The 26,800-nt window shown below is 41.6% G+C and overlaps 1 protein-coding gene across 2 annotated transcripts; it reads right to left on the bottom strand.

The window, feature by feature from the left end:
• Nucleotides 1-11,473: 11,473 nt before the first annotated feature.
• On the bottom strand, nt 11,474-26,423 carry trmt44 (tRNA methyltransferase 44 homolog). Of its 2 annotated transcripts, XM_085350921.1 has the most exons (13): nt 26,074-26,423; nt 25,880-25,997; nt 24,721-24,940; nt 24,554-24,622; nt 24,142-24,249; nt 22,843-22,914; nt 21,277-21,383; nt 20,744-20,927; nt 18,915-19,263; nt 14,928-15,084; nt 14,623-14,639; nt 13,125-13,241; nt 11,474-11,706 (listed from the first exon to the last, which is right to left on the bottom strand). In XM_085350921.1, the coding sequence occupies exons 1-13, from the start codon at nt 26,402-26,404 to the stop codon at nt 11,474-11,476; spliced, it is 2,082 nt and encodes a 693-aa protein (XP_085207047.1). In that variant the 5' UTR covers nt 26,405-26,423. The 2 variants fall into 2 exon arrangements, with proteins under 2 accessions (XP_085207047.1, XP_085207046.1); XM_085350920.1 differs by lacking the exons at nt 14,623-14,639; nt 14,928-15,084.
• Nucleotides 26,424-26,800: the final 377 nt, after the last annotated feature.

Genomic DNA, 26,800 nt, shown 5'->3' with positions numbered 1-26,800 from the left:
AATTAACACAAATATGCTGAAGCTTGAACAGCATAAAACTAAATGCTAAAACTAAATAATTATTTATGGGCTTTTATCCATATTTAGATGGGGGGGCGTTGTGTCATGTGCAACAATGCATGCTATAAATCAAGTTTTCCAATTGTCACTTTGTATTTGGCAAAAGAGAATATTGTTAATTTATGATGAAACAAGAGGATTTCAATATAAGCAAAAAACTAAATTCATGATTCATATAGCACCAAATCACAACAACAGTCACCTCTGTGAGCTTTATATCGTAAGTTGTGCTGTCAGCGTTAATCTCGTTAACATGACGTTAACGCCATAACCGCATTAACACGGCAAATCTCCGTTAACGAGTTAACGCGGATCGCCCCGCGCATGGGGCTGGACGGCGCTAACGCATTAACGAGCTAACCGCGCTAACACGTTAACGAGATTAACGCTGACAGCACTAATTGTAAGGTAAAGACGTACAATAATAAAGAGAGAACTCCAACAATCAGACAACCCCCAAACACTTCGCGACAGTGAGAAGGAAAAACTCCCTTTTAACAGGAAGAAACCATCCCTAACTATAAGGCTTTATGAGAAAGTATATTTCTGAGCCTGATCATAAAAGTAGAGGGTACGGTGTATGTTTTATGTAATAATGATAATAATACATTTTATTTGAAAGAGCCTTTCAGAACACTCAAGGACACTGTACACAGTAGCAACATAAAAGCAAGCAGTTTACACAATCATAAAAGACATAAAACAAATTTAAAATAGCCGAGTGGAGAGTTTATGTGGGATAAGCTATTTTGAACAAGTGAGTTTTGAGTTGGGACTTAAAGAGAGAGAAGGAAGAGATATTTCTTAAATCAGGTAGGGATCTAAACTAAAAGTTGGTTCCATCCTAGAGAGACCTGAAAGCTGAAGGCTCTGCCTCCTATTCCTTGAAGTGATATTATGGTACTATGAGGCCTTTAAGAAAAGATAAGGCCTGTAGATTCAAAGCCTTGTATGTGAGGAAAAGGATTTTAAATTAAATTCTGGATTTTTTTTACATGTATCTGTACCCATCTGCTGTCACCACTGACTTTAAAGCGGTGACTTTATTAAAAAATAAATAAATTTTAACCAAAAACCTGGAGACGCAGAACCTGTGGGCGTGTGACAACATGATGCATTCTGAGTGAAAGCAGCAGCAAGTCTCCGATTATTTAATCCTGGTGTTGTTGTTGTGACACTGAAGCTAAACCAGCAAAGAAACCATCTGACTGTCATGATGCCTTGGCCTGTTTCTTTTAATCGCTAAAAGATGTTTCAGTTGCACAAAATTAGGTGACTTAAATGCAATGTGGAAGCAAGAAAATGTATATTTTTATCTGATGAGTAGCGAAGGGAGAAGGAAAGGACCAAGAGAGTGGGAATTCACACTCTGTGAGGCTTCACATTTTGTGATGAAACCAGTATAAGCTTAACACTTCATCTAAAGTAATGCAATATATATTTATATTCTTCTTCTGTTCAGCAGTTTGGATGTGATAAATGTGATGAACTGATGGACTGATATGGATGGGATCCAGCAGCCTTGTATCTGCAGGGAAACAGTGTACTAATTTTAACTGCATGTTAATCTGAGTGAATTGGGTAGATGCCACTGCACAGCCCATGTGTCTATTGTGTATTTCCAGCTCCGCGTTGAGAAGAAGCGCCATCCGCGCTTGGCAGCTCTCCACTGGTGATGGCACGAAGCTAAACTTTTTGAATTTCAAATAAAGAACGTGTTGAATGTGGAAATATTACCAAACAAACCCTCCCTCCATATCTCTTTCTGTCTGTGGGGGTGCAGGAAAGTTTACACGATGCCAAACTGAGGAAGCACCAGGTATGAATTGGTAAGCCTCTGAGTGTGATGAGGATAATTGAGGCAGGTGGGAGTGTTTCCTTCAGGTGTACAGCGACATCTGAGTCATCTACCGTGGCCATTCACTCAGTAGCTTTGAGATATTGATCGAGTGCCTGGATCAATTCATGAAAGCTCAAGTGGCAGAGATTTTGAGAGATTTCCTGTTGGAAAATCCTCCTAGGAACTTTTTTCTATACTAAACTTAAACAGGAAATGCTTCAGATTTTGGAATGTACTTTTTATTTGTACTTTCTACTCTGTTTGGACAAAGATAACATTTACAGAATATAGTGACAGAGGCCAGTTTATGGGAGTTAGACCCCCTTTTTTTTCCTCCGATGCTCCAAAGTATATAATTGGGTCTGTTTATAACTAAGGGTTGTTTGAGGGCCTGTTTGAATTGTTTTGTTTGATTGTGTTATCCTGTTGGAAGCAGCCATTAGAAGATGGGTACAAGCAAATATCCCCCACACAATTACACCAGCCTGAGCCACTGATTCTAAGCATGATTGATCCATGTTTTCCTGGTGTCTACACCAAAGACAACATCGAGACTCATCCAGGCCAGGCAGCATTTTTCCATCTACTGATGTCCAGTTTTGCAGAGCCTGTGTGAATTGTAAGCCTCAGTTTCCTGTTCTGGCTGACACAAGTGCCACCCAGTGTGGTCTTTTACTGCTGTAGCTTATCAGCAGCAAGGTTTGACAAACAATTTCAAGGGGAATCAGACCTGTTGTTTGACTATGCTGTTTATTTTAACTCACCCCTCAGTGAATTTGCCAGTTTGCTTAGAATCAGTATCTAGAATCACTCGTCTAAAAGATGCTGAATTCAGAGAATCATTGGCTGGATGGTCATTAGTAATTTTGTTTTGCTCTGATGTTCTTTCTGGACTTGTCAAGATCTGCAGGCACAGATCGTCTGTTTGCAGAGAGGATCCAAAATTATTATTTTTTTAACAAAAAGCTAGCTGTTTATTAGGGCTGCATGGAAATGCAAAGCAAAAGCAAGAGGAGACTGGATGTTCACTTATAAGAAGCTAATCTGAAAATCTCAAACTAGCACAGAGAGAGCATGGAGGATGGAGACAAACAGAAGATCTGGCAAGGGACAAAGGGGAACAGACACAACATATACACATGAGGAGACATGCATGGAAAGTGGAGATGCATGAGAACACCGGAGGGACAAATCAGGCATAACATGACAGGGGAAGCAAAACTGGACACAATGCACATGAGACAAGGATGACAAAATAAAACGGGAAGTAACACAAACACGCGCACTGACACTAGGATGGGAATAAGCAAACACGACAGGTTGAGGAGGAACAAGGAAACAGGTAAGGGAGACACAAACAGGAAAGAAATGTGAGACAGAGAGGGAATAAACAGAGCAAATAAACACAGAGGACACGGCAGACTCTCACAGGAGAGACACAGGGATAAGACAAAGACAAGAAGCCATGAACCAGAAATACAAATAAACTCAAAGACATAAAGAGAACCGAAATCAAGACTTGAAGTTAAATCAACTTCAAAAGTAAAGGAAAAAACCATGACTTCAAAAATAAACTCAAAATGCTGCGTCAGAGACCGAGCACCCTGACAAGATCACAAACACAACCGGAAGAACTGAGAATGAAAGAACGTGGAGGAAAACACAACCGAACCATGAAAGCAGAGTGCGAAAAAATATCTTGTGGCATTCCTCGGTTTCAACACATTATTACACATGACATGACATCACCACAACGAATCACCCAGTGACTCACTGATATCTTGTTAATTTAAACTCACAAGTCTGCATTTTTCTGGGATGAGCGAGGCGACTTAGTCATCCAAGAAATTCAGTTTGAAAGAATATTAATGGAGCCACTCAACAAATAATAGCTTTAGATTTGATGTTTGTTTAATTCATTAAATCCATCCATTAAAGAAAAACAGGTGGGGTTGTAAGCTACTAGTAAAGCTTCTGTAAGGTGTAATACATAAAGAGCTGTAACACAAATAGAGTCTTCTCTAATGTAGGATGCACACATTAGTGTGTCACACGACTCATTTGTACAACCTACAGCAGTTATTATTGACTAAGAATTATTTCAAGGTTGTGGGTATTAAAAAGCTGTTTCTTTAACAAGACTAAAAGTAAGAGCTGCTGTTTGGAAAATATGAAACAAGTGCCTGTTGAAAAAGTCCAGGTGAAGCCAGATGTGTCTGAGACACGAAACAAAGTCAGGTAAAGCCTCAAATCAAAGAATAGCATTGTTGTATTCAGTGCAATTCATTAGTAAGTGAAAATTATGGTGAGTTTCAAAGTTTTACTAATATATATATGTGGTTTTGTGCATGTATAATGACAGTTTATCTGTTTAGATCCGCTTCTGGTAAAATGAAATATGCTTTTATTGTCACAATCTGTCGGACAGCGACTGCAGTCAGTCCAAATCAGAGCATGACTGTGTGGACATGGAAACAGCCAAACAGAGACTGAGAGGGCTGGATGCTCAATCGCTGGGAAACCAGTTACTTATCCAGCTACTTGAAATCACCAAAGCCAAAAATGCCATCGCCAGGCAACCACTGATTTATTTATTTTTTTCCTATTTTTACTCTAGTGTGACTGAGCCGTAAACAAGCTCACATATACTGACAAAATAATAGTATAAAAACACCTTCTATTTAAAAGAAAACTTGAAGAATAACATGTAGAAAGGTTTGTTTTCTTTCTAAAATGGAAACAGACACACAAAAGAAGTCATCGCCGTGACAGCTGTCAGCATCACAGTCCAATATGGTTCGCTTTTGCTTCTGTTCACTCTCAGAGATGTTGCATTACATCGAGTCCCACGATGCCACGATGAATAAAGCATGAGAGAAACACGGGGAAAGTTGTTGGCTTAGCCAAAGATATGCAGCCACTTCTCTCTGCCCTAGATTTCGGGCACTGCGAGTCATTTTATCTTATAATGTGTTCCCCTCTGTCCTGTCGTTTGCTTTCACCATCTCTAAGTTCATTAATCAGAGCTGATGGACGTCGTGCAAACTACTTTAGCTATAAGAAACATATAAATATGTGAAGTAGTAGAGTATCAGTTTTAGGCTTCAGCGTAACAAAGAAAGGCCGTTTGTTTACACATTTCACATAATTCACATAGTTCACCAGTGGAGCAACAACAGGATTAAGCTATTCGGACCCTTGTATAAAGTGAGCAGTTTGAACATGTAAGGAAATAAAGAAATGCATTTTTGTTGTGTTTAGAAAATTTCTGTGTCATTATACAATTTATCTTCAGGGAACTTGTTCACCGTTAAACTGCTTTCCTACAGTACTAAACATGATTTTTCATGTACAGCTCAATAATAAGTTTTAATGCCTTCTGTTTTAATCATTACTTATATACAGACTATTTATGGATGGGTAAAGATTAAAAAAAAATTCAAACTTGTAGTGTGAAGAAAATAATTTCATGTTTCTGTGGTGAACGTAATTTAATCATGTAGGATCTGCATGAAAGTCAGCAACTTCATTTATTCGAGATGACGTGATACAATCTAGTAAGAGTAGTTAGTTGCATTTTTTTGAAGTCTAGATTGACAGCTCGGTGGCACAGTGGTTAGCACTGTTGCCTCGCAGCAAGAAGGTCTTGGGTTCAAATCTCCAATCTGGCCAAGTTTGCAGTGGGTTCTCTCTGGGTACTCTAAAAGTCATGCAGTAATTAGGGTTAGGTTAATTGGTGTTTCCAGAATATCTATGAGTGCCGTTGTCTGTCTCTCTGTGATAGACTGGCCACCTGTCCAGTGGCTCTCACCCTATCACATTTGGGATAGGCCCCTGCAACCCTGGTAAAGATAAGAGGATGAATATTGTGGAAGTTATTACAAATCCATGAACATTTTATGTTAACCAGACTCTAGACTTTGTTGAACACTCCAAAAAAAATAACTCTTTAAATAATCATGGAAAGGATTTCCACGTGGCTTTCTATTACGATTAAGCTTTTTTGTCGCACTAACGTAATTTGCATGGTTTGGATCAACTCAATTAAATTAAGTTGGACTCAACTGTAGTAAAACAGTTGATTCATCATTAATTAATCAAGTTAGTCCAACTCAAGCACATTAAGTTGGAATAACAGAATTGCATAATGCGAAAATAAAGCAATTTAATTACGTGGAATTATTTTTTTTATGTTCATTCAAAGAGTTGGTTTTTTTTTTTAGCGCATTACATCCTCATTCATGGGTTCAGCTGCTCTTTTTTTTGTTGGCTGTTTTGTTTCTCTGAGGATTTGCCAGTGTGCTCCACAGTCTTTATCCTGTTGAAACGTGCTGGTATGATGGAGAATTTATTGTTGGATCAGTGACAGTAAGCTTTACACTTTCTGAGGCAGTGTTGTAAAAATCGGACATAAATTGAAGCGCGCACAACCAGGTTGTCTGCGTGAGTTTTATTTTTCTTTGCAAAGGGGTCAAACAACAGTACGGAGACTATGACAGGAGTCTGAATGCTTTTCTGACGAACAGGGACTGTAAACACAGATCGAATTATCTGTTGGCTATAGTCACAGAATAGATTCGTATCACTGTGTGCAAAAGATCATTTGTGCATCAACATGTGGTGTAGCTCAAAAATGACACAGTGAAGTAGCACAATCCTAAAAAATTCCCACCGCGTTTCTCATTTTGATGATCAGATTTACGACATAAACATCACTCCCCAAAACACTCATCCCAGTGTGTCATAGGGAAAGCACGCTAATGCCACTCCTTGCTGCGTAACAAGCAGTAATGAGACAAAACGTCCATTATTATACTAAAACTTGTGATTCTTCATCACGTCCTGGCTGAGGCGCACACTTAACCCACTCATCTGACAGGGAGTGATCAATATACCTTGGCAGCATCAGATTTACACACAGCACTACACAACAGAGAATATGACAAACACAATGAACACATATCTAGCTCGTGGCGGTGGTTGGGTTGAGATCCTCCTTCGTGTCTGCTGTTCTGTTGTCCCAGAACTGGACGGATGGCTGGAGCTCGGAGCAAAGCTTTCCTCTCTCACAACTGAAGCAACAAAGCTGAGGAGAGGCTTTTCCTTCCAAACCTGGTGTTTGCTGTAAGATAGCGCTTTACTTCTTCCCCTCTGTTTTTGTTAATTGTCAGACAAAACAACTCCTTTCCTGGAGTGGGAAGAGCATCCTTCACCTGCCTGTCAATTTGGGATAGCACAGAAGACAAAGTTCTGTGATGTGTCAGGCTGTCATTTCCACAGTGGTCAGGGAGAGGTGGTCTGTCTACACCTCACCCCATTTCGGGGGGTCTTCCCAAGCAGAATATCAAAGGTACTGAAAGATCAGGTTGAGTCGTTTTGCAGTTCCCCAGCAACAGGCAGCAAAATACCAGGATTTAAACAGTGCAGCCTTGGACGCTGATGTTTACTAAGCCAAGGAGATCTGCACTGTATTTGACCAAACGTGTTTGAAAGGACCCGAATCCTCCCGTCTGCCACTGTCACGCTTTGAGAGCGACACACGAGGAGTGGATTTGACGCATCAAACATGTTAACTGTGTGGCTGCTAGCTGCACATTTATGTTAGCACTGTTTCTACTGAGATGTTTCTATTTCAGTAAAATCGTAATTATCTAAAGGTCTTTTATTTTTATCAATATAAATCAGGAGTATTTGATATTTAAATTTAGTTTAGTTTTTTTATTATTACTGTATGGAGGTCACCCATTTAGACAAGATTGATTAAACTCAGTACAGGTATTACAATAAAAAACACATCAGATCACAGCTTGATGTCCCTGTGTGGCAACAGGTAGGCAGTAAAAATGAGGTTTGAGGTTAGATTTTCCACTGATTCATGATTACAGATTAGTAATAAAACAAGATTTTTTCTCACCACTTGTCCTGACGCCCTGACAGAGGAAACATAGCCGCCACTGACCTTTGAAGGACCTGGAAACTTACAATTTGTCTTCACAGTAGGAAATAGCTTGTGTGAAAAGCGTAAGTTATAAACTATCAGGTGTGTGCGCTGCACGTCTCTCCTGGGCCTCTCCTCCAGCCTCGCCGTGCTCGTCGTCAGCAGTGTTGATCACATGGAGACAGAATAAGATCATATGGAGCTTTTTCACTAAGTGAAGTCAACTTGACAAAGATATGTAGCAGAATCTTAAAGTTTTCCATTGCAGGCAGCAAAGAAACACTGACCCATAGTTCTTACTGTGCTATACAGCTGGTATCAGGTCATCCATGAAAGCTTTGATCTATGTTGAATGACTGCTGCCTTTGTCTCTGTGCATGCAATTTAATTCCAAAAAGATGCCTGCTCTTTGCGTAAGTGTTCAGTTTTTTCATGGCATACTTGTCTCTCATTGGAAATATATTTAACACACACACAAAAAAAAACTATCTACAGATTAAGAAATTAAAAAAATATCTGTGGGCTGCCCTGAGGTAACAATCCAGGAAAAGCAGGCAGTCAATTCAAATCCACTTTTGGATGATTTTCTTTTAATGGGATGATTTATTTGAAATCATCTGCATCCCCTTACCAGACTCTGAGGCATCCACAACCTCTTTAGATGCTGGTGATGAGCGTGAGGCCGTGGCGGTTCAATGACACCGGTCAGGGTTCTACTTAGCACCCAACACTACAGTAAGAGATCCATCTCCTGTTTTGGTCTCTGCGCTCCTGCGTGTTTGCTCCTCCTCTACTTTCTGTGTGGTTTGCAGTGTTTGACTGGGCTCTTCGTCTTTTCCGTCTTCATGACCTGGTCTTGACTGCTTAGTGAGTCAAGACCAGAAAGTTGCTCAACGTATTCTAGCTCTAAATCTGCAATCTGTACTGTGATAGCCAAGCTACTTAAATACAACTAACCCAGCAGTTATGAGGCCAGAGCTACAGATGCTAATGATAAACAATTTGTCCTGAATTTCACAATTCCAGTTTATGGCTGAATAAGAGGACGGAGGGCTGTTTAATTACATCACTGTTACTGTTCCTCTGTGCCTCTAATCACGAGTCCAAATGAGTTTTCATATTTCAATAAATGTGAACATTTTTACTATAATTAATACTAATGCTGCACCCACTGAGGAGCTCCCAGGAAACTGATTTTTTTAAAGTCAGAAGAGGTTTAAATAATTGGCTAAAAAGCCGGCTGTGAAACTTGACAATCCTTCAGCAATAATGGAAAGAGCATTTTAATAACCACATGTTTTAATATCGCTCAGGTTCCTAAAATGGCTTTATGTAACCTTGCTAATTGTTTTTCTTTGCTGAACTAGATGAAGTCTGGTTTTAACATTTAGTCCCAGACAGCGACTCGACCCACGTATGCACTGCATCTTTATTTAACCCCTAAACGTCTGGTGTATCCTATGAGTTTTTGAGACTCGCATATCATCAGTGCGATGCTGCACAGTACATTTTTAAGCAGTAATAATATAATAATAATTAATAATATAATTTTTTAGATTGTCAGAGCATTCAATAAGCACTCAATTATCATGGTTTGGGGCTTTAAAGGGTTAAATCTATGCACGTGCATATGCACATTTTATTTTGTTTATATCCGTTTTTGCCTTTTGGCATACTGCAAATGAGTAGCCAGCAGACTTCCTGGACAGGGTGGGTCTGCTTTACTGATCTCCAGGGTAGCGGTGTGAAACAGACATAAACAGTCATTGTGTCAGTCAGGGCTGGGGCCAAAAGACCACAACAACAGCATCAGCAACAGTGTCGAGCTGGGATGGGTACGTAACCTCCTCCACTCCCCGGCCATGTCGCAGCAGTTATAGGGCAGCGGGTCGATCAGATGATCTCTGCAGATGGAGAGCAGCAGGAGCATTTTCATCATTTCATTTCTTCCAAGAAACATAACAGAGTGGGGTGAATGGTGGGAGGGGGACAAGTGATTTAAACAGGTCATTAAAATCCACACATTGCTATACACGTTACGACTGAGCAGTTTATGTCCATCTCACAGCTGAAGCATCGGTTGTGTTTAAATGCTCTTTCATCTCTGAGGAAGTTTCTATTTACTGATCGCAGTTACTCAAAAACTCCAGAGAACTTTCTTCCTCGCTGTACTGAACCTTTGAACAGGCTGAGCAAACGATTGTGGATCCACATCAATATTCAGTGACGAAGCCGCTGAGCAGGGAGACGTGCGAGCACCCGGTCAGCTGTACGTAACCTCAAGATGTCCATTTCAACCACAGTATGGACTTTATGAGAGGCACTCGCCTTTTTAAGGAGCCACAGTGTGTCTTTTGTCCTGGCTTCCTCCCCTCACCCCCAACCGGTCACCGTAGATGGCTGCCCCACCCTGAGCCTGGTTCTGCTAGAAGTTTCACAAATGTTTCAGATCATCAAACAAATACACGATCTGTGACTTGACCTTAAAAATTCAGTTCATGCTGGAAAACCCTCCAACGTGGCTGAATTACAACACGGTGCTGTAGAAGACTCTCTCCCACAATCGATATGTGATCCATTGTTGATCTGCCCACAGCTGTTGTCACTAACAGCGCACTCGCTTACATCACTGTCCTGAGACATTCTCGCAAAAAAAATCACGGTTTTAGTAACGCAGTAACGCAGCGTTCCTACGGGAAAGTAACGGTAATATAATTACCGTTTTTGTAATAGTAATCCCTTACTTTACTCGTTACTTGAAAAAAGTGATCAGATTACAGTAACGCATTGCCACACACTGATTGTATAAACAATGTTTTTATTGTATCAGCGGTCTGGTTGTTGTCTGTCACATACACAAAACAAACCCCAGGGAGGCACTTCTCACTGCTCGGCTGCAGTCCCTCGGAGGGCCTTACCGTCTTTGACATTTGAGCCACAGGGTGATGGAAGCTGTGTTAGAAAGACGCAGCAGTGAGCGCCCATCCAGACGGGACAACACGCAGCTCAGCCCTCGACTCCTGCCAACAAATAATTCATACCGCTAACATTTACTTTGTTCAAACGCTGTCCGGCCTTTCTCCCCCGCCCTGTCTGTGAACCCCAAAGCACACGTCTGAGCTGAATGAAATGTCTAAGTGAAGCACGCAGTTAAAGACTGAAAGTTTACAGTAGCTTTTAGAGTTTTTATGCTGTGGGCGAGGAGAAGATCCACCACAGAGCTGATAATCTTTAAATAGAAATACAAAGACGTAGCTTGAAATCAGCTTTATAGTGAGTAAGTATACCTGAACTCGACAAAAGTCCAACAGTTAAATAAAAAGGAGACAGGATGCTTTGAAATTAAATTTCACAAGACAACATAACCCAGAGGTTTAGAGAGCTCCAGCAGTGAAGCCCCACCAGGAAGAAATGCATGTTGGCAGCCTTACAAAGACGAAAGAGGACTGTGAAATTTCAAGGCTTCAATTCCCAGAAATGATGTAACGTTGCCTCAATAAAACTCGCTGCTTGGACCTGAATCTTATCTTTGAGGCTACAGGGCTGGAAACTAGAGTTCAAACAACGATGTGCAGAGCTCTGCACAAATTAAAAATCCAAACAAAGTCAATGAAAAGTCGTGAAGAACGAGTCGATCAAAAGGCTTCATTCTTTATCTTCTTCAGCGGTCTCGTCGAGGGTCGGAGGTCATGTGCTCCGTGGGCGAAGGCGCAGCTTTCAGCCTGCAGGGGGCAGCCCTGAGGGTGGTGAGCGTGAAACCAGCAGAGGCGAGTTTTCAGGGCACCCGGGGTGACGGGCTTCCTTTTAACATCCGCCCTGAAGGGCATCTTCTCCCGCCAGTCTCTTATGTAGACACGCCCTCCTTCAACTAAAGAGTGACAAGAGGGAGACACAAAATCTATCAGACTCAAACACTCCTCCCAAAAGATACAAATAAATATTTTCTTAAAAGACAGAAATTAGGAGAAGAACACAACATAGATGCCTGGCTGTCAGGGCACCGGGTAGAAAAAGTCATGTCTGCGCTGACCCCCACAGGTTATAAGCTTCTCACCTTTCGAGAGTCGTGCACATTTTTATCTATTATCAGAAAGAAATGTCAACTTTGTTTCTATCTCAAGTCTGACTTTGCTTGCACTCTAAGCAATTTCTGTAGGGGAGGGGATCCAATTTTCTCAAACTGATCCCTCGAGACCAACCAAATTCCAAATGACGATGGTAAAAGCGCTCATTTCCCCTCTTTTTCAATCAACAAAAGCCCAGTGTGATGCCATGACGCCAAGCAAATTAACTCTTTGCATTGGACGATTCAAGAGTTTTGGCAAGCACAAGTACGCTTAAATATGCTTTGATGTCAGTGTTGTGGTTACGGGGGGGGAAGAAAAGGAAGGCATACTTCTCACCCTGCTGTCTGACACTTTTAACCAGGAACAGCAGCAAAACACACTGCTTTACGGTCAACGACAGTACGACTTCCAGGACTGCATTTTAAAAAGTGTTTGTCCAGTTATGTTGAAAGAATTGTGGCCTGGATTGTTGTTTCCAAATTGTGGTTCTGAGCGTGAGACGTTTTCGTGAGTGAATAAAATTTGGGAAAAAAAAGATGTTGCTGCCATGTTTATCTTTAGAAATAGTAGCTTTTAAAAGTCTTAAAAGCATACACTGTAGTTAAAAGATGTCAACATATGGGTAAAATTTTGCAACCTGGAACGAGGCCATCGCCACCTTATGGTTTTAAAGAAGTGCCCATACCAGGAGGTGGGACTAATGCTAGCTAGCAAGCTAGTATGAAAACAAACAAAATGTTCGTAATGGAAAAACTGGACAGCTGACTCCTCTGAGGGCTTTTTGTACTGACGAACACCGAACGAGCAAGGTGCAAGCAATAAAGCATGAACTGTATTCTAATTAAGACGTTCTTTTAAGGATCTATTAAAGAAGACTTGAAACCAAAATTACCAGTTTACTCAAGTCATAAATCAAACGAGAAGTAGGGTAACTTTGAAATATCCCCAGAAAGTAGGGTTAAGGCCTCCATCTTTTATATACAGTCTATGATTTAAATTGTTGGAAAATAAAAATTCAAACAAAATCTTTTTTTAAAAAGAAGCTAACGGTTTTTTATTTAACACCCTTTCTGTTACTCATATAACCTCCAGTATCTTTCTCACTGTCACTGGTTTCATTTAAGCACTATATTGTACTTAATGAACAGTCTAGTTCTCAACAATACAACTTTCAAATGAACCATCTACGAGAACGTAGAGAAGCGTGCAGAAAAGCTACCTCTAAATACTTGATGATTGTTCCTCAGAAGCGTCTGAAGACCTCCGCACTCTTTCTTCAGGAGCCGCAGGGTTTCCTGCCCCAACAGCCCCGCAACCTCGCTCACAGAAAGGCTGCCTGAAGGGCAGGGAAGAGGGACAAACAATGAAAGATGGGAGTTATACATGTGCAGGAAGAGGTCTATTGATTTTATAATCATCAATGCATTAACACAGTGCTTCAGCATGCACAGAGATCGTTTTTATCCAGCATTTCAGACAAAGAACCACTCGGCTTGAGTTGATGTTACCGGCTGTTCTATGACAAGAAAATGCGAGCAAAGCTATATATACACATAGTATATAAAGATTGGTTTACAGTAGAGAGTAGCTTGTCAGAGTGTTTGTCAGAGCTGTAAAGTATGCTCAGTTAAAGCCGTTCCAACAAGCTGTCGGGGCAGCTGGAACGCGTTTTGCCAGAGTAGCCATTTGAGAGCCTGAATCATTTTTGTCAACTCTCCACTGGGGCAGAGATTTTAGAAAGGAAAAGGAGAATATGTACAGTTTTAACCTCTAGGATTAGCATAGTATAGATGACAAACCCCTTTGTAGTCACACATACTTTCGCACTATGGTTATAAAGATCTTTTGGCATTTCTGGCCTTGCCCTTTTTACACCACAAGGGAATTCAATCTGAGCTGACCTTTGGTTTATACAAATGACAAACTTCCTCCTTTCTCTGACGTATTGGAGGGAGAGACACACCGCATGATTTCATAACTATATTTGACTTAAATCTGCATCTTCAGTGATATCTTCATCGTACTTCTGTGGTCACTCGCTGCAATCCCTGCTGGCTTAGAGATGATATGAATACTGAATATGAATGAAAAGCACCGTCTGACCCTCTGATCCAAAACTCAGTTTTCCGAAAACTGTTCAGTTTCAAACTCTTCTGCTTGTCAGGTCTCTGAACCTTGTCTTTCTGCCGTTGAAATTCATCGAAAAACATATTGTCCACCCAAATACATCCTAATTTTAGTTGGCCAAATTGCTGCGTTAATCCCTAAAATATGCGACACACTCCCACATTCACAGACACTAGCGCAGCCAAACCCAGTCGTATGCTGCAGAGTGTGAAACTGGGCAGACTCTCATCCCACAGCTCTGACGCCAGGGAGCTCCAGGCCTTGATATAATATCAATACACCGTTTAGAGCTGCCCTTTACTGCCTACAATGTTAATGGGGATTAATGGGATAGGGACAGTATTGACAGAGTAGATTCAGCTTGGACTAAGACCAGGTGCAGATGAGAATTAATGACTTGGCTTAAAGTACAGTTGGACTTGCTTGTTTGAAACGATGCCTGTTGTGTAGGATTGCTTTTGTTGTGCTGAAGAAAAAAAGAAAAAAAAAAAAAGAGAAAAGAGCTCAGCTGTGATTTCCATCTTTGCAAAAACTGCAACTCTCACAAGGCGTGTAAAGATGACAGGACATATTTCTGAGGGATTACATACTTTTAGGGTAATATTTAGTCAATATAGTCAAAATAGTCAACAGTGCAATAGACTCAATACTTGAAATGTGCAATTCACTTGTATTTTTATTTTTTATTCCTATTTATTCTATTTATCCCCTTTGTATATTTTATTTATATTTGTCTCTGTATTTATATATGTGTGTGTGTGTGTGTGTATATATAACAATTCTGTAACTGTAACTTCGGTCGTTGCTGTGCTTTTTGGAAGTCGAATTTCCCAGAGGAACCCACCCGAGGGATTAATAAAGTTCTATCTTATCTTATCTTATCTTATCTTATTTGTCTTGATGAGCAGAGGAGGGGTAGTGGACATGGAGCTGCCCAGGCAGGAGGAATAGAGGGAGGCCACAGAGAAGATTCATGAATGTAGAGAAGGAGGACATGCAGAGGGTTGGGGTGACAGAAGAGGTTGGAGGCTGGTGATTTGTTGTGGTGACCCCTAAATGGAGAAGCCAAAAGAAGAAGAAGAAATCTATATACTTCTGGAGGAATCATAGGGTTTGGAGACAATGGAAATGCTATGATTCTGCAAACCATTTAACTTGAGCATAAAATGGTCACTCAGACAAACAACAACAGAAGTCTCGCTTTTTTCCATCACATTTGAGATCTCTTAATCGGTCTCTCTGTACACGGCTGCCCCACGTCTCTCTTTGCAACCTCACCGCTAGCTCACAGAGCAATAAACACAGCAGAGAGAGAGGAAAGGAGACAGGCTACTGCTGTGCCAGGAGAGCAAGATGTCCCTGCAATGCAAAGGAATAAGTACGCGAGCTTTTTGCTAAACCTTTAAAAAAAAAATCTATTTACAAGGTGATGAAAAGTTGGCAAATGATCTGGCAAAGGTGCAAAGCTAGTAACAATCAGGTGAACTGAAACATGAACTTGCTATAATATGATGCCACCGTGTTGCCTGGCAACCTAAAAAAAAAAAAAAAGGGACTACTGGCATTTATATAGTAATGCAGGACACTGACATGTACTAGAACCAATAATTACATTATTATTGCTAATAAACGTAAATATGCATGCTTGCTGAATCCTCTTATAGCACCCAATAAATAATATTTACACTCATCCTCATATATCTATGGCTCGAGCATGTGGCTTACACATTTCCCTGCCAAGCGAAAGATCCCCCGGTTCAGTCTGGGAGGAGACACAAATCCCTTTGGGGTTGTGTCAGGAAGTGCATCCAGCACATCCAGATCAAACGTGCGGAGCTACCTGCTGTGGTGACCCTTTGCGAATAAGGGAGCATCTGAAAGCAACTTTAAAACCGGCCTTTATATGAATGACATTTTGGAGACAAAAGCAAAAGTATACAAAAAACAAAAACAACCCAAAAAACTCCGTTTGGATTTTTTCAAACCAACAATCTGAAAAATATTTGGTTTAAACTGAAGGAAAGCAGAAAATGTTCCAGCATGTGAAAGAGTGAAGTGAAGCGTTCACTCATCAAAAACACACCGCGCCCTTCCACGCAGGCTGCTTCTACTCAGTACAATAGCGTGTTTACTGTCCCTCTGACATTTTACTGAGTTGACATTTAGTGTCGCTCGATGTACAGCTACACACAGATTTTCATTCTCGGCGTGATTACATAACTCTGTGACTCAGCACTACAGCCCGCATGAATTAGTAACTTGCTTCATATTTACAGTGTCTCAGAAGAGCTGTGAGATATTTTTAAGTTTAATGTACAGGAAGCACAATATATGCAACTGATATAAGCAGCAGAGACACTAAGATGTTTTAACTTGCTCAGTGCAAACCTTTTAAATAGAAGAACTTGTCCCAAATAAAAAAGGAAAGAGTCTGATTGATGTTAAATAGGAATTTTCATTTCAAAGAATTACTATAAATCACTGAGTATCAGTCTTATGATACAAACCCAACAATAGCTGGCCAAACAGGAAAAATACTGACTCTTATGCATAGTGAAAACCTGCTTATTTCTGACAGTTTCAGAGCTTAATGAGTATTATTTGTTTGTATTTACAGTAAAAGAGATAAAAAGAAAAGATAAAAGAACATCGTCTGACGTCGCACCAGAGCCATAAAGCCACAGAAACAAAATGATCATAAAATATCCGCTTAAGTGCCAAAAAGGGAAACATCACCATACTGAAAATGATTAGACTTTTTGAAGATGCATTAAAGAGCAGACAGAAACTAAACTCCAAAGCACTTTAAATGACTCCGAGACCCATCTGGATTTATTTAACATGCGCTGGCTCCCTCTGAATTTGGCCTTTGTTCGTACACAGCAGATAACTGGTAGGAATCCCTCAATACAAATGCGTGCTCATGCATAAATCATAGATGGTGGTGCATTATTCATGCAGTCATCTCCATACAGAGTTACACTCTCCCTTTATTCACTCTCCCTAAAATTTTCTACCTTTAATTCCACCGACACCCCGACAAGAAACGTTCTGTTTTAATAATAGCAGGCTTCGTGCCCTTATCTCGTTCATAACGTGTGACTGTGTGTGAGTGTGTGTGTCAGCGGGGCTGCAGAGGTGTTGACAAAGGTGATTGCGTGGGTGCTGTGAAAGTAAATGTGTGTGCGTGTCTGTGGGTGTTTGATACGGGCTGCGTGGTACGCAGCTGGCGGAGGGTGTGGCAGAGTTCAAAGAGGCGTCGCTCTGTGTCATCAGGTCTCACCGGCTGATGCTGAGGGGCAGGATTGTAATCAGCGAGGTGGGGGGGTCAGACGGGATGATGGACGAAGAATGAAATTCAAAGTTCAGGCAGTAGGTGCTGCGGATGTAATGGTGTAGCTGGTGAGTTTTAAAAAGTGCTGACGCCATATGTAACGATTGATTGTGACGGTGTCGTTTCAGAGGCATCGGGTTACATCTGCACCGCACCATACGAGGTAAAAAGCACTCACTATGTAACTGATCAAAGGCATAGACTGTGTACAAAAGATGGAAGTAGCCTCGGGGGTTGAAAAGTGACCACAGTAGGGAAATGCCCCAAACCTGCATTCTTTGTAATGGACAGCAGAGGCACCAAAGCACAACAACAGTTGCCTCAATGTGCTTTATATTATAAGGTAAAGACTCTACAATAATAAAGACAAAACCTTAATCAGATGACCCCCTGTGAGCAAGCACTTGGTGACAGTGGGAAGGAAAAACTCCCTTTTAACAGGAAGAAACCCCCAGCAGAACCAGGCTCAGGGAGGGGCGGCCATCTGTTGGGGGTGAGGGGAGGGAGACGGGGGAAAAGGCACACTGTGGAAATCCAGAGTGGTGCATAAAAACAAAGGGTGAACGAACAAGAAACACTCAACAAGCCCCTGGCAACCCAGCAGCGTAACTAAGGGAGCACTCAGGGTTACCTGATCTAGCCTTAACTATAATCGTTATCAAAAAAGGAAAGTTGAGAGCGTGTCTGTCTCCCACATTCAAATGCTTGCACGCTTCAATAAATCACTGGACCCGTTTCTCATTTTCCCAGCAAAATATAAAGAAACGAGGTGTGGCTGAAGACTTTAGCAGAGTGCTGTACACCAATGTGGTGAATACATTAGAGGCAACGAGATGTCCACTAATAGCCAACCATTAGCTTCGAAGCAAAGGGAGAGTAGTGAATCTGTATCCTGTATATGTGGACAAGGCTTAAATAGTGTGGTTCACAACAGCTGCTTATCCACAGACATTAACATCCACCTACCAGCCCTTATACAGCTTTCTTACATCATATACACTTTCAAGCTCATCTAACGTTCTTCTCACCTCTCCAGCAGAAAACACATTATAAAGTCATTTTGCCTTTAATTACAGGTTGATACACTTAATCACAGTGAGAGAAGTTAATAAAAAAATAGGGTGATAGATGTTTTTGATATGCTAAGACTGGGTCATTTACATAGCGCCAAATCACAACAGCGGTTGCCTTGAGATGCTTTTTTTTGGTAAAGACAATAATTAATAATAACTGTGTTATAATATAAAAACGTGACAATGTCTTTAAAAGCTGTTTTTGGTGCGAATAATTGGTCAATTTAGCCGACTGCTAGGTGGTAGTTAGGCAACATGATGACATCATAATATCTCATCTAGACAAGAACCTTCAGGGGCCTAAGATGCATCTGAGCGCCAGGTCTTGATGCTCAGACCGGGCACTCAGATGCATCACACAGAGAGTCTTTCTGTCCTACAGGCAAATAGGAACACCTCACAGATACTGATCCTATTCTGGATTTGATCTCAACCTGTGACTCAGTTCAGCAGCGACTCATGTCAATCGTTTTACCTCCTTGGTTCCAGTCACGGCAGGATCCTTCTCCATCGCCCGCGGTCATTCCCAGAAGAGCATTAGCAACCCGCAGAACAACACCGTCAACAAAGTCCCGCGGGAGAGCAGCACAATTTCGCACCGCTTCGACGCGATCTCGCGGCTGGAACCCGGCTCCCCAGGAGCTCCCGGGGGTGCCGTTACAGCTTCCGTCCCCATTGCAACAGTCCTCGTCATTACTGACGTCTGACCTCTGAACTGTGACCCCGGGAGCAGTGCAGCGGCTGTGGATGTAATGAGCCCTTTGTTGCTCTACCTCAGGTTCATCAGATAACTGATAGTTTCTTGACTTTCCTAAAAGACACACCTGTGGGAAAAAAAAGAAAAAAAAAGAGAGCAGAGTGTGAGGGCGACTCCCTGTTTGGTTGTCTTTTCTTGTTATTAAGTTCAAAGAAATCATACTTTTTCTTTCCATTTGAAAATGTTCCCATGAAATAATTTTGTGGGAGAGCTTTTGCTGATATGAGCAAACTGAGTGTTACTGATGAGCAAACAGCAAAGCCCAGAAAATAATAGCTTGTTCTTTTTATGGCCACGAGTATATTGTAGCTATTAATGGCTACCCGCTAACAGATTTATTGTTCCCTCTGGGATTATAAAGACATCCTTGATTTATTGTACGTCTACACTAAACGAAGCCCAGGTGGAGAAAAGGCTGGGACGCACAGCTGTATGATTTACTTCAGCCATCCACTGATCATAGCGCTGAGAAGTGTTTCCACATAATCCCAGGATTGCAAAAACATGTAATGAAGTTACTGACTTCAAGCTAATCGCATGACAGCAGCTGGTCAAGACAACCTGGTGAAGGTCCAAGCTGTTTCGAGCTGACAGGAAGGTAACAGTAACTTAAATAGCCACTCATTTCAACCGAGGTGCAGAAAGGCATCTCAGTGCACAACAGATCCAGCCTTGAAGCAGTTGGGCTACAGCAGCAGAAGACCCTACTAGCTGACAGGAAGCTGAGGCTACAGTTCACACAGACTTTCCAAACACACAGCAGACTGGAAAACCATCGCCTGATCCCGTCTCAGTTTCTGTTGTGACATTCAGACGGAGTCAGTATATGGTGTAAACATGAAAGCATGGATCCTGCCTCGGATCAACAGGAAGTCTTGGCACACTCAGTACTAACCAAATGTTAAACACCCCAATCTGCATGTGTTTTGTTGTTGACCATGTCCATACATTCATGACCACAGTGTAACACTCCATGTCACAAAGCTCAACGTGACAGCGAGTTCCCTGTACTCTAAAGTCCTCCACAGTCACCAGATCTCAACCCAACAGAGCAGCTTTGTGATGCGGTGAAACGGCAGATTCTCATCACGGATGTGCAGCAACTGTGATGCTGTCTTGGCAACGTAGCCCTTTTGTGCTATTCTGAAAGAAGAGTTATAACTTTCAGATCTGTGCAGGGGAGAGATGCAGTTGAGGTGCATTATGGGAAACGTCATAACTAAGGTGTGTTTTAATTTTCACAAACTTTTTTACAACCATTTCAAACCTGCACCTATTACAGAACCCCACCAAACGGATTTCTCTCTTTATTTCTTTCCTTCGCTCTTGTATTAATTATTTGATAGCTGACAGCAGAGCTGCGCGGTAGACGGGTGGAGAGAGAAGAAGAATTCACGAATTGCTGAACTAATACAATGTGATTTGTTCTGGAGCACAGACTGAAAGAAGAAGGAAAAAAAAAACAGAGGCCGGGGTCAAACAAATGTTTACAACAAGTCAGATGGATTTGCTGTGAAGCCGCCTCCACTCTGTTTCTGTCAGCCTACCCGTTTAGTAGAAGGTATTCTCAAACAGTCTTCGTCAGTGTTGAAGCCACAGACTTGGCTGACCTCAGCGATGAAGTCGATGTATTCCTTGTACTGAGACTTCTTACACTGGCGTCTCTGGTATTTTCCACAGAAGTCGAAGAAACAGCAGGGGAGGACAAAGTAGCGGCAGGAATAAGACGACCTATAATTTGAAAAAGAAGGGACAAAATAAATCTACACAGTGCCGATCATTACTCTTTAATGCAGTCAGACTACAGAGGACTTGTTTTACTTAAGCATTTTTCCACCTTTACTCAAACTGTTCAGACAGGAAGCGACACACACAAGAAATCATCATCTGCAGTCTCAAACAAGGAGAAATCTGACTCCTCACGCTGAGGCTCAACATCGCCATCAGGTGGCCGTTTCAGTAAACACACACACACACACACTCTTCACACATCACCCCCTGCCCATAATGTTATTCCAAAACTGGAGAGATCAGCTGGCACTTGAGCTGCTGAGTGTGATTGTGTCTCCTGATGACTCGCCTGGCTGCTATAACGGGGATCCACGGTGTGAGCTCGTCCGAATGGTTCCCAATCAGCCAGTCTGTACCCGGGAATAAGAAGCTCTCGCTGGGAGTAATTGCCTTTTCCTGAAATAGCACAGACCCAAAGAGTACAAGAGGTCCTTAGAGCAGGAGGGATGCACACCGGTCTAATTTAATATCATTTAATAGAAATAAGTATTTTTATCTGCTTAGACTTTTATTTGAGATGCATTTAAAGTTTTGGTTTGGGTTTTTTTCTTAGTGGGCTCAAATATTTTTTATAATTGCAATTAGAAAACAACTACAAGATCCCAACAACTTTTTTTAGAGAGTTTATATAAACCCTTTCATATTTAACAGATGGCCCTGACACCAACATCACAAATGATGAGAGTTAAGAGCCTGTGAAGTCCAGAGAGCTTCCGAATAAAGGTTGAAGACTGAGTACAGCTGCCCCGGGGGCGCAGAGAGATTGTTCTACCACATCCGCTCCGCTAAAATCGGTCAATAATAGATGACCTGAAATGGAAGCAGTCAGCAGCTTGTTGTTAAATGAGCGACTGAGGACAGGAGGCAGACGGGAGAAAGCGGCGTTTTCAGGGCAGGTTTCTCTGGAAATGTGTGTGTCCACATGTGTATGCAAGCTTCTGTGGTAGTATTTTCTTTGTGCAGCTTATTACAATCATAAAAGCAAGAATCTCTTAAGTAAACTACAAGAAATGTACAGTGCTGTGAAAAACTATTAGTCCACAGAATATTGGAAAATATTCTGTGGACTGATGAGACAAAATTTGAACTTTTTGGAACGTTTGAGTCCCGTTACATCTGGCATAAATCGAACAAAGCAATTCATAAAAAGAACGTCACACATGGGACGACCGTCAAGTTATGCCCTAAATCTCAAGATCTGAAACACACCAGCAGGTCCGCCTCTAAGTAGCTCAGATAACGGCACTGTTGCCTCACCGTCGCACACGTCCAGGTTTGTAACCCACCATGTTGTCAGGCCTTTCTGTGTGGAGTCTGCATGCTCTCTCTGTGTGACCTAGTCAAAGTGTGGACCTGAATCCAATTGAGATGCTTTGGCGTGACTTTAAACAAGCAGTTCATGCTGGAAACACCTTAAATGTGGCTAAATTAAAACTATTCTGCAAAGATGAGTGGGGCAAAAATTCCTCCACGCTGCTGTGAGACTCACTGCCAGTTATCACAATCACTTGATTGCAGTTTTTGCTGCCAAGGGTGGCAAAACCGCATTCATAGGTTTAGGAGGGCAATTACTTTTCCACACAGGGCCGTGTATGCTTGGATAGATTTTCGTTGCCCTGAATAAATTAAATCCTCATTTAAAAACTGCACTTTTTATTTATTCAGGTTGTCTTTTTCTAATTTCTAAACACATAAGAAAGAGGAAAAAGACTTTTTCACAGCACTGCAGGTGTAAAATTCTCCCTGATCATTACTTTTACATCTTTATGAATGCTTCATTGTACTTTTTAATTACAATAAATTGAAGCACAAAGTGAGGACACGGAGTCGAACGTTTCATGCTCGGCTCGCTCACCTCCAGCAGAGTCTGGGGGCCGTACATGTCCCAGATCTTCCTCCTGCGAACATCGATGCCCCTTCCAGGGTGCTGTAACACAAGATGCCTGATGGTCAGAGAGGCTAATCAACCTCAAACACATTCACACACTCAGCCAAGTCAGATCAAAAACATTAAAATTTAGAATGTACCCCTTAACGACAATGGCCGGCCGATATGTTTCTACTACCAGATCTGGACCTGCCCCGGCGTTTTCCCCTGTCTATAAAAGTCCACTGTTTACCTCAGCTGCTGAGTGAGAGATGTCCATCTTTATTTACGCTTTACTTTGTCAAAGGAGATCGATACGGGTTGAGCTGCTGTTTTTACCGCTGTTAGCTCCTGTTAGCCAACAAAGTTGGAATCAAACACTTACTGAATAAACTCGCATCCAATGTGAGATGCAATCAAACTGTTTATCAGAGGGAACGTGTGACCTTTAAACTCTACGTTATACTAACTGCTGTTGTTGCCAGCTCATTGTCAGTTGCCTGGAGATACGAGGGTCGCATTTCTAATCTGTAGAAAATATGTAATTGGGACAATATCTGGAATAAATCAGCATAGTTATGAAAAGTTTTGTCTTCAGTTCAGGAAACAAGGTATGAGATGTTGGTTTGGAAAAATATTCAGCGATGCTTCATCTCCTGCTTTGCGTTTGTGTGGGAGCCCCGTCAAGAACCTGTCCATTATCCATTATGCTAGCAGTGTCCAAGCTTTCTTTTTTTTTTTTCATACCGCACCTCCCCTGCAATGGCTCTGCGCCCCCCCTAGGGGGCGGGCCCCACACTTTGGGAAGCTCTGCACTAACTAACTCCTATACATTTTTAATGGATCCATTCTAAGTTTATATGAACATATCAGTTTGTTGAAAGAGACACTAATCTATGTATATTTATGAGTACAACACTCTTTTTTTTAAATCAAATAAACTAAAAGGAAATTACTGACTGTACCTTTAAGACAGCGCTTCTGGCTTTCCTAAAGTTAGTGTGAAATGTTTTATATGTGACCACCATATACAGGGTTATCAAATATGAAGAGTGTTCTCATACTGTGGATGATTTTGAGGACTTTGTGGGCTTTGGGTGAGAATGTAACCAGGAAGTAGCTGCTGTTTGATTTTCTTCTAAATTCAAACAGTGTTCAGTCACCAGTGTGCAGAACAAAAGCTGAGGATTCAGTCACTCATAACAAAGATCAAACACTCGGTCCAGCGTGACGATCTGGCCTAATAAACTGCTGCTTTTACATGAATTCATCAAGCACTGAACTCACCCCTTCATTGGTCAGAATGTGAACCAAGAGGCCATTTCCACAGCCGAGGTCCACAAAGGACTGCCTGGCAGTCAGACCTTTCTCTGCTCTCTCCTCGGCCCACAGCACCTGCAGCAGCACGGTGACACAGACTCATGGTTAGGGAGTGACAAATGCTGCTGATACTCGTAACCTACAAATGGATTCCTAAGGTCAAAGGTCATTTTTCACATTCAGGTTGATTGATTTAGCTTAAGTTGCATGACCCTCTGACACCTGACATAAGGTCATGTGAGTTATTAGCTGTTTTTACCTGCACACACAGTACCTGTATGGACGTATTTGTTAATTATTTCAAAGGCTAATTCAAGTATAATCGTGATAGGATCCACTCATTTGGTGAAAAGAAGATTATTGGAAGGTTTGAACTAACCAGGAGATACGTAGCAATAGCAACATCCTCATACACAAACTTTTCAGGATCTGTAACCTCAGGCCAAACCTGGAAACAGTGTGAGAAATATATATGAATATATCAACACAAGAGAATAGGACGTAAACAAAAGAATAAACAAGCCTCACATCATCCAGTCTCCTCACCTTCACCATGGCCTTGTACTTGTCCTTCAGCTGTTGGTACATGAGGCTGTACTTCTCCACTGGCAGCAGAGACAACGTGCTCCTGAACTCGCTACTCCTGCACTCGGTGGCCCAGCGCACCAGTTTAGGCAGCAGGTCAGAGGACAGCCAGGGCAGCTTGGGGTAGGCGACGCCATCAGAGAACCAGGAATCGACCGACAGCGCACACAACTCCAGGGACCTGCAGATAAAGCACAAGTCATCTACAGTGTTGTGCTCATTTTATGCTAACTATACTAACATGTATATTAACTGAGAGTTTGTGACGTCGCTGCTCCGAGTTCACTTATATCAATATCAGGAGGATTTTTAAATATGAAAAAATAATTTTAAATATTAATAAGAAAAAGGAGATAAACCCAAAACAAATTAAAAAAAAACAGAGACAATGTAACAAAGTTTGAACAATAAGAATAACAACTCTAAATTATATTCTGTGGTTTAAATTTTCTTATTGCTGTTGACACTGAATGTCAGACCCATTTTTAAACATCAGTGGTGGACTACAAAAATAATAATACTAGATGGTGAAGACCCTCAAAAAAACCCTAATAACTTGTCTTTCATTCATACACCCACTGTTAGAAGAAATCAAGACTCAGACCAGATGAGATTTTCCAGTCTTTTCTTGTCCAGTGAAATGCAGCCTCAGTTTTAACAGGAGTGGCACCTGGATTGGTCTTCTGCTGTAGTAGACGATCCACTTAAATGTTTAATATGTTGTGCACTCAGAGATGCTCTTCGGCATATTTTTTGTTATAACAAGTGTCTATTTGAGTTACTTTTGGCTTCCTATCAGCTCGAAGAGGTCTGGACATACTCTGACCTCTGACAAAAAGAAGCAGAGCTGCAGCTCATTGGATATTTTTTCTTTTTCCACTCCATTCCCAGTAAACTCTAGAAATGCCAGCAGATCAGCAGTTTCTGAAATATTCCAACCTATACGTATGGCACCAACAACAATGCCATGCTCAAAGTCACTTAAATCACCTTTCTTCCTCATTCTGATGCTCAGTTTGAACATCAGGATTGTATAATCAACCAGTAAACTATCGTCCAAAACAAGGCATTTCGTCCTGTATGTTCTAATGTGCTGTAAAGATGATGACTGCAGACTCACCATTCCTCACAGTCCTGATTGCAGAGCTGAATCTGATAAATGTTGCCTTTCCTCAGAGACGCTTTTCCCTCTGCATCCTCTTCAAATGGAATAAAGGTCACTCGCTGTCTACCAAAGTCTGCAGAGAACAAGAGAGAAGGCATTAGAAAGAAATATAACTGATACAACAGTTTGCAGAAGTGAGAAGCTCTTACCTTTCAGGATAATTTCTTTATGCAGGTTTGTCCCATAACAGTTTACTTTGGGAATAAATGTCCTGACGCTGGAGGACCATGGTTTGTCGGCTTCGTGGGCAGCTGAGGCCCCAGTGATCATGAAGAGCAGCGCATCTGTGAAGAGTTCAGGATCATGCAGCAGGAGCCGTAGGTCGTCTTGGTCCACATCTTTGCTGTCTGTCTCTTTAACTCCACAAAGACGCTTGTTTATAACATGAGGTTTCTTTATCCACACGTCTACGGCTGACCAGAAGCCATCGGGGAGACTCTTACATCCTCCCGGGAACTTTATATCGAGGAGCTTTGGCATAACTGAGCAAGCGAAGCATGTGTGTCTACAATCACTGAATCAACTTCCGGACAGGAGGGGTTTTTTTTTTTTTTTTGGGGGGGGGGGGGGGGGGTGCACCGATATATGTTTCCAAGAACAATGAAATGAAAAACGGATCATTTACGATAAATCCTACTTTGGTCCAAAAACCTTTTAAGAGCTTTATTTAAAAGAAAAAGCGAGAGGCAGCTAGAAAAACGCACTACTATGTCGCTGAGTGATGACGTTTACACCAGCGACAAAACTCTATCATCTACGCGGCATGCCCAATAGAGGGTGCTGTTTATCTTTGTCTGTAATGACTCTGTAGTCATTCAGGGGTTTAGGGGGATGTTTTTGTTTTGTTTTTTGTTTTACTAAATAGCGAACAAGTCA

This window comes from Diplotaxodon limnothrissa, linkage group LG3, assembly GCF_057381915.1.
Source record: "Diplotaxodon limnothrissa isolate DT_005_m linkage group LG3, D_limnothrissa_male_GT1.1, whole genome shotgun sequence".
Taxonomy (NCBI): domain Eukaryota; kingdom Metazoa; phylum Chordata; class Actinopteri; order Cichliformes; family Cichlidae; genus Diplotaxodon; species Diplotaxodon limnothrissa.
The sequence above is the reverse complement of the archived record's forward strand: the minus strand, read 5'-3'. Positions and strand labels throughout refer to the sequence as shown.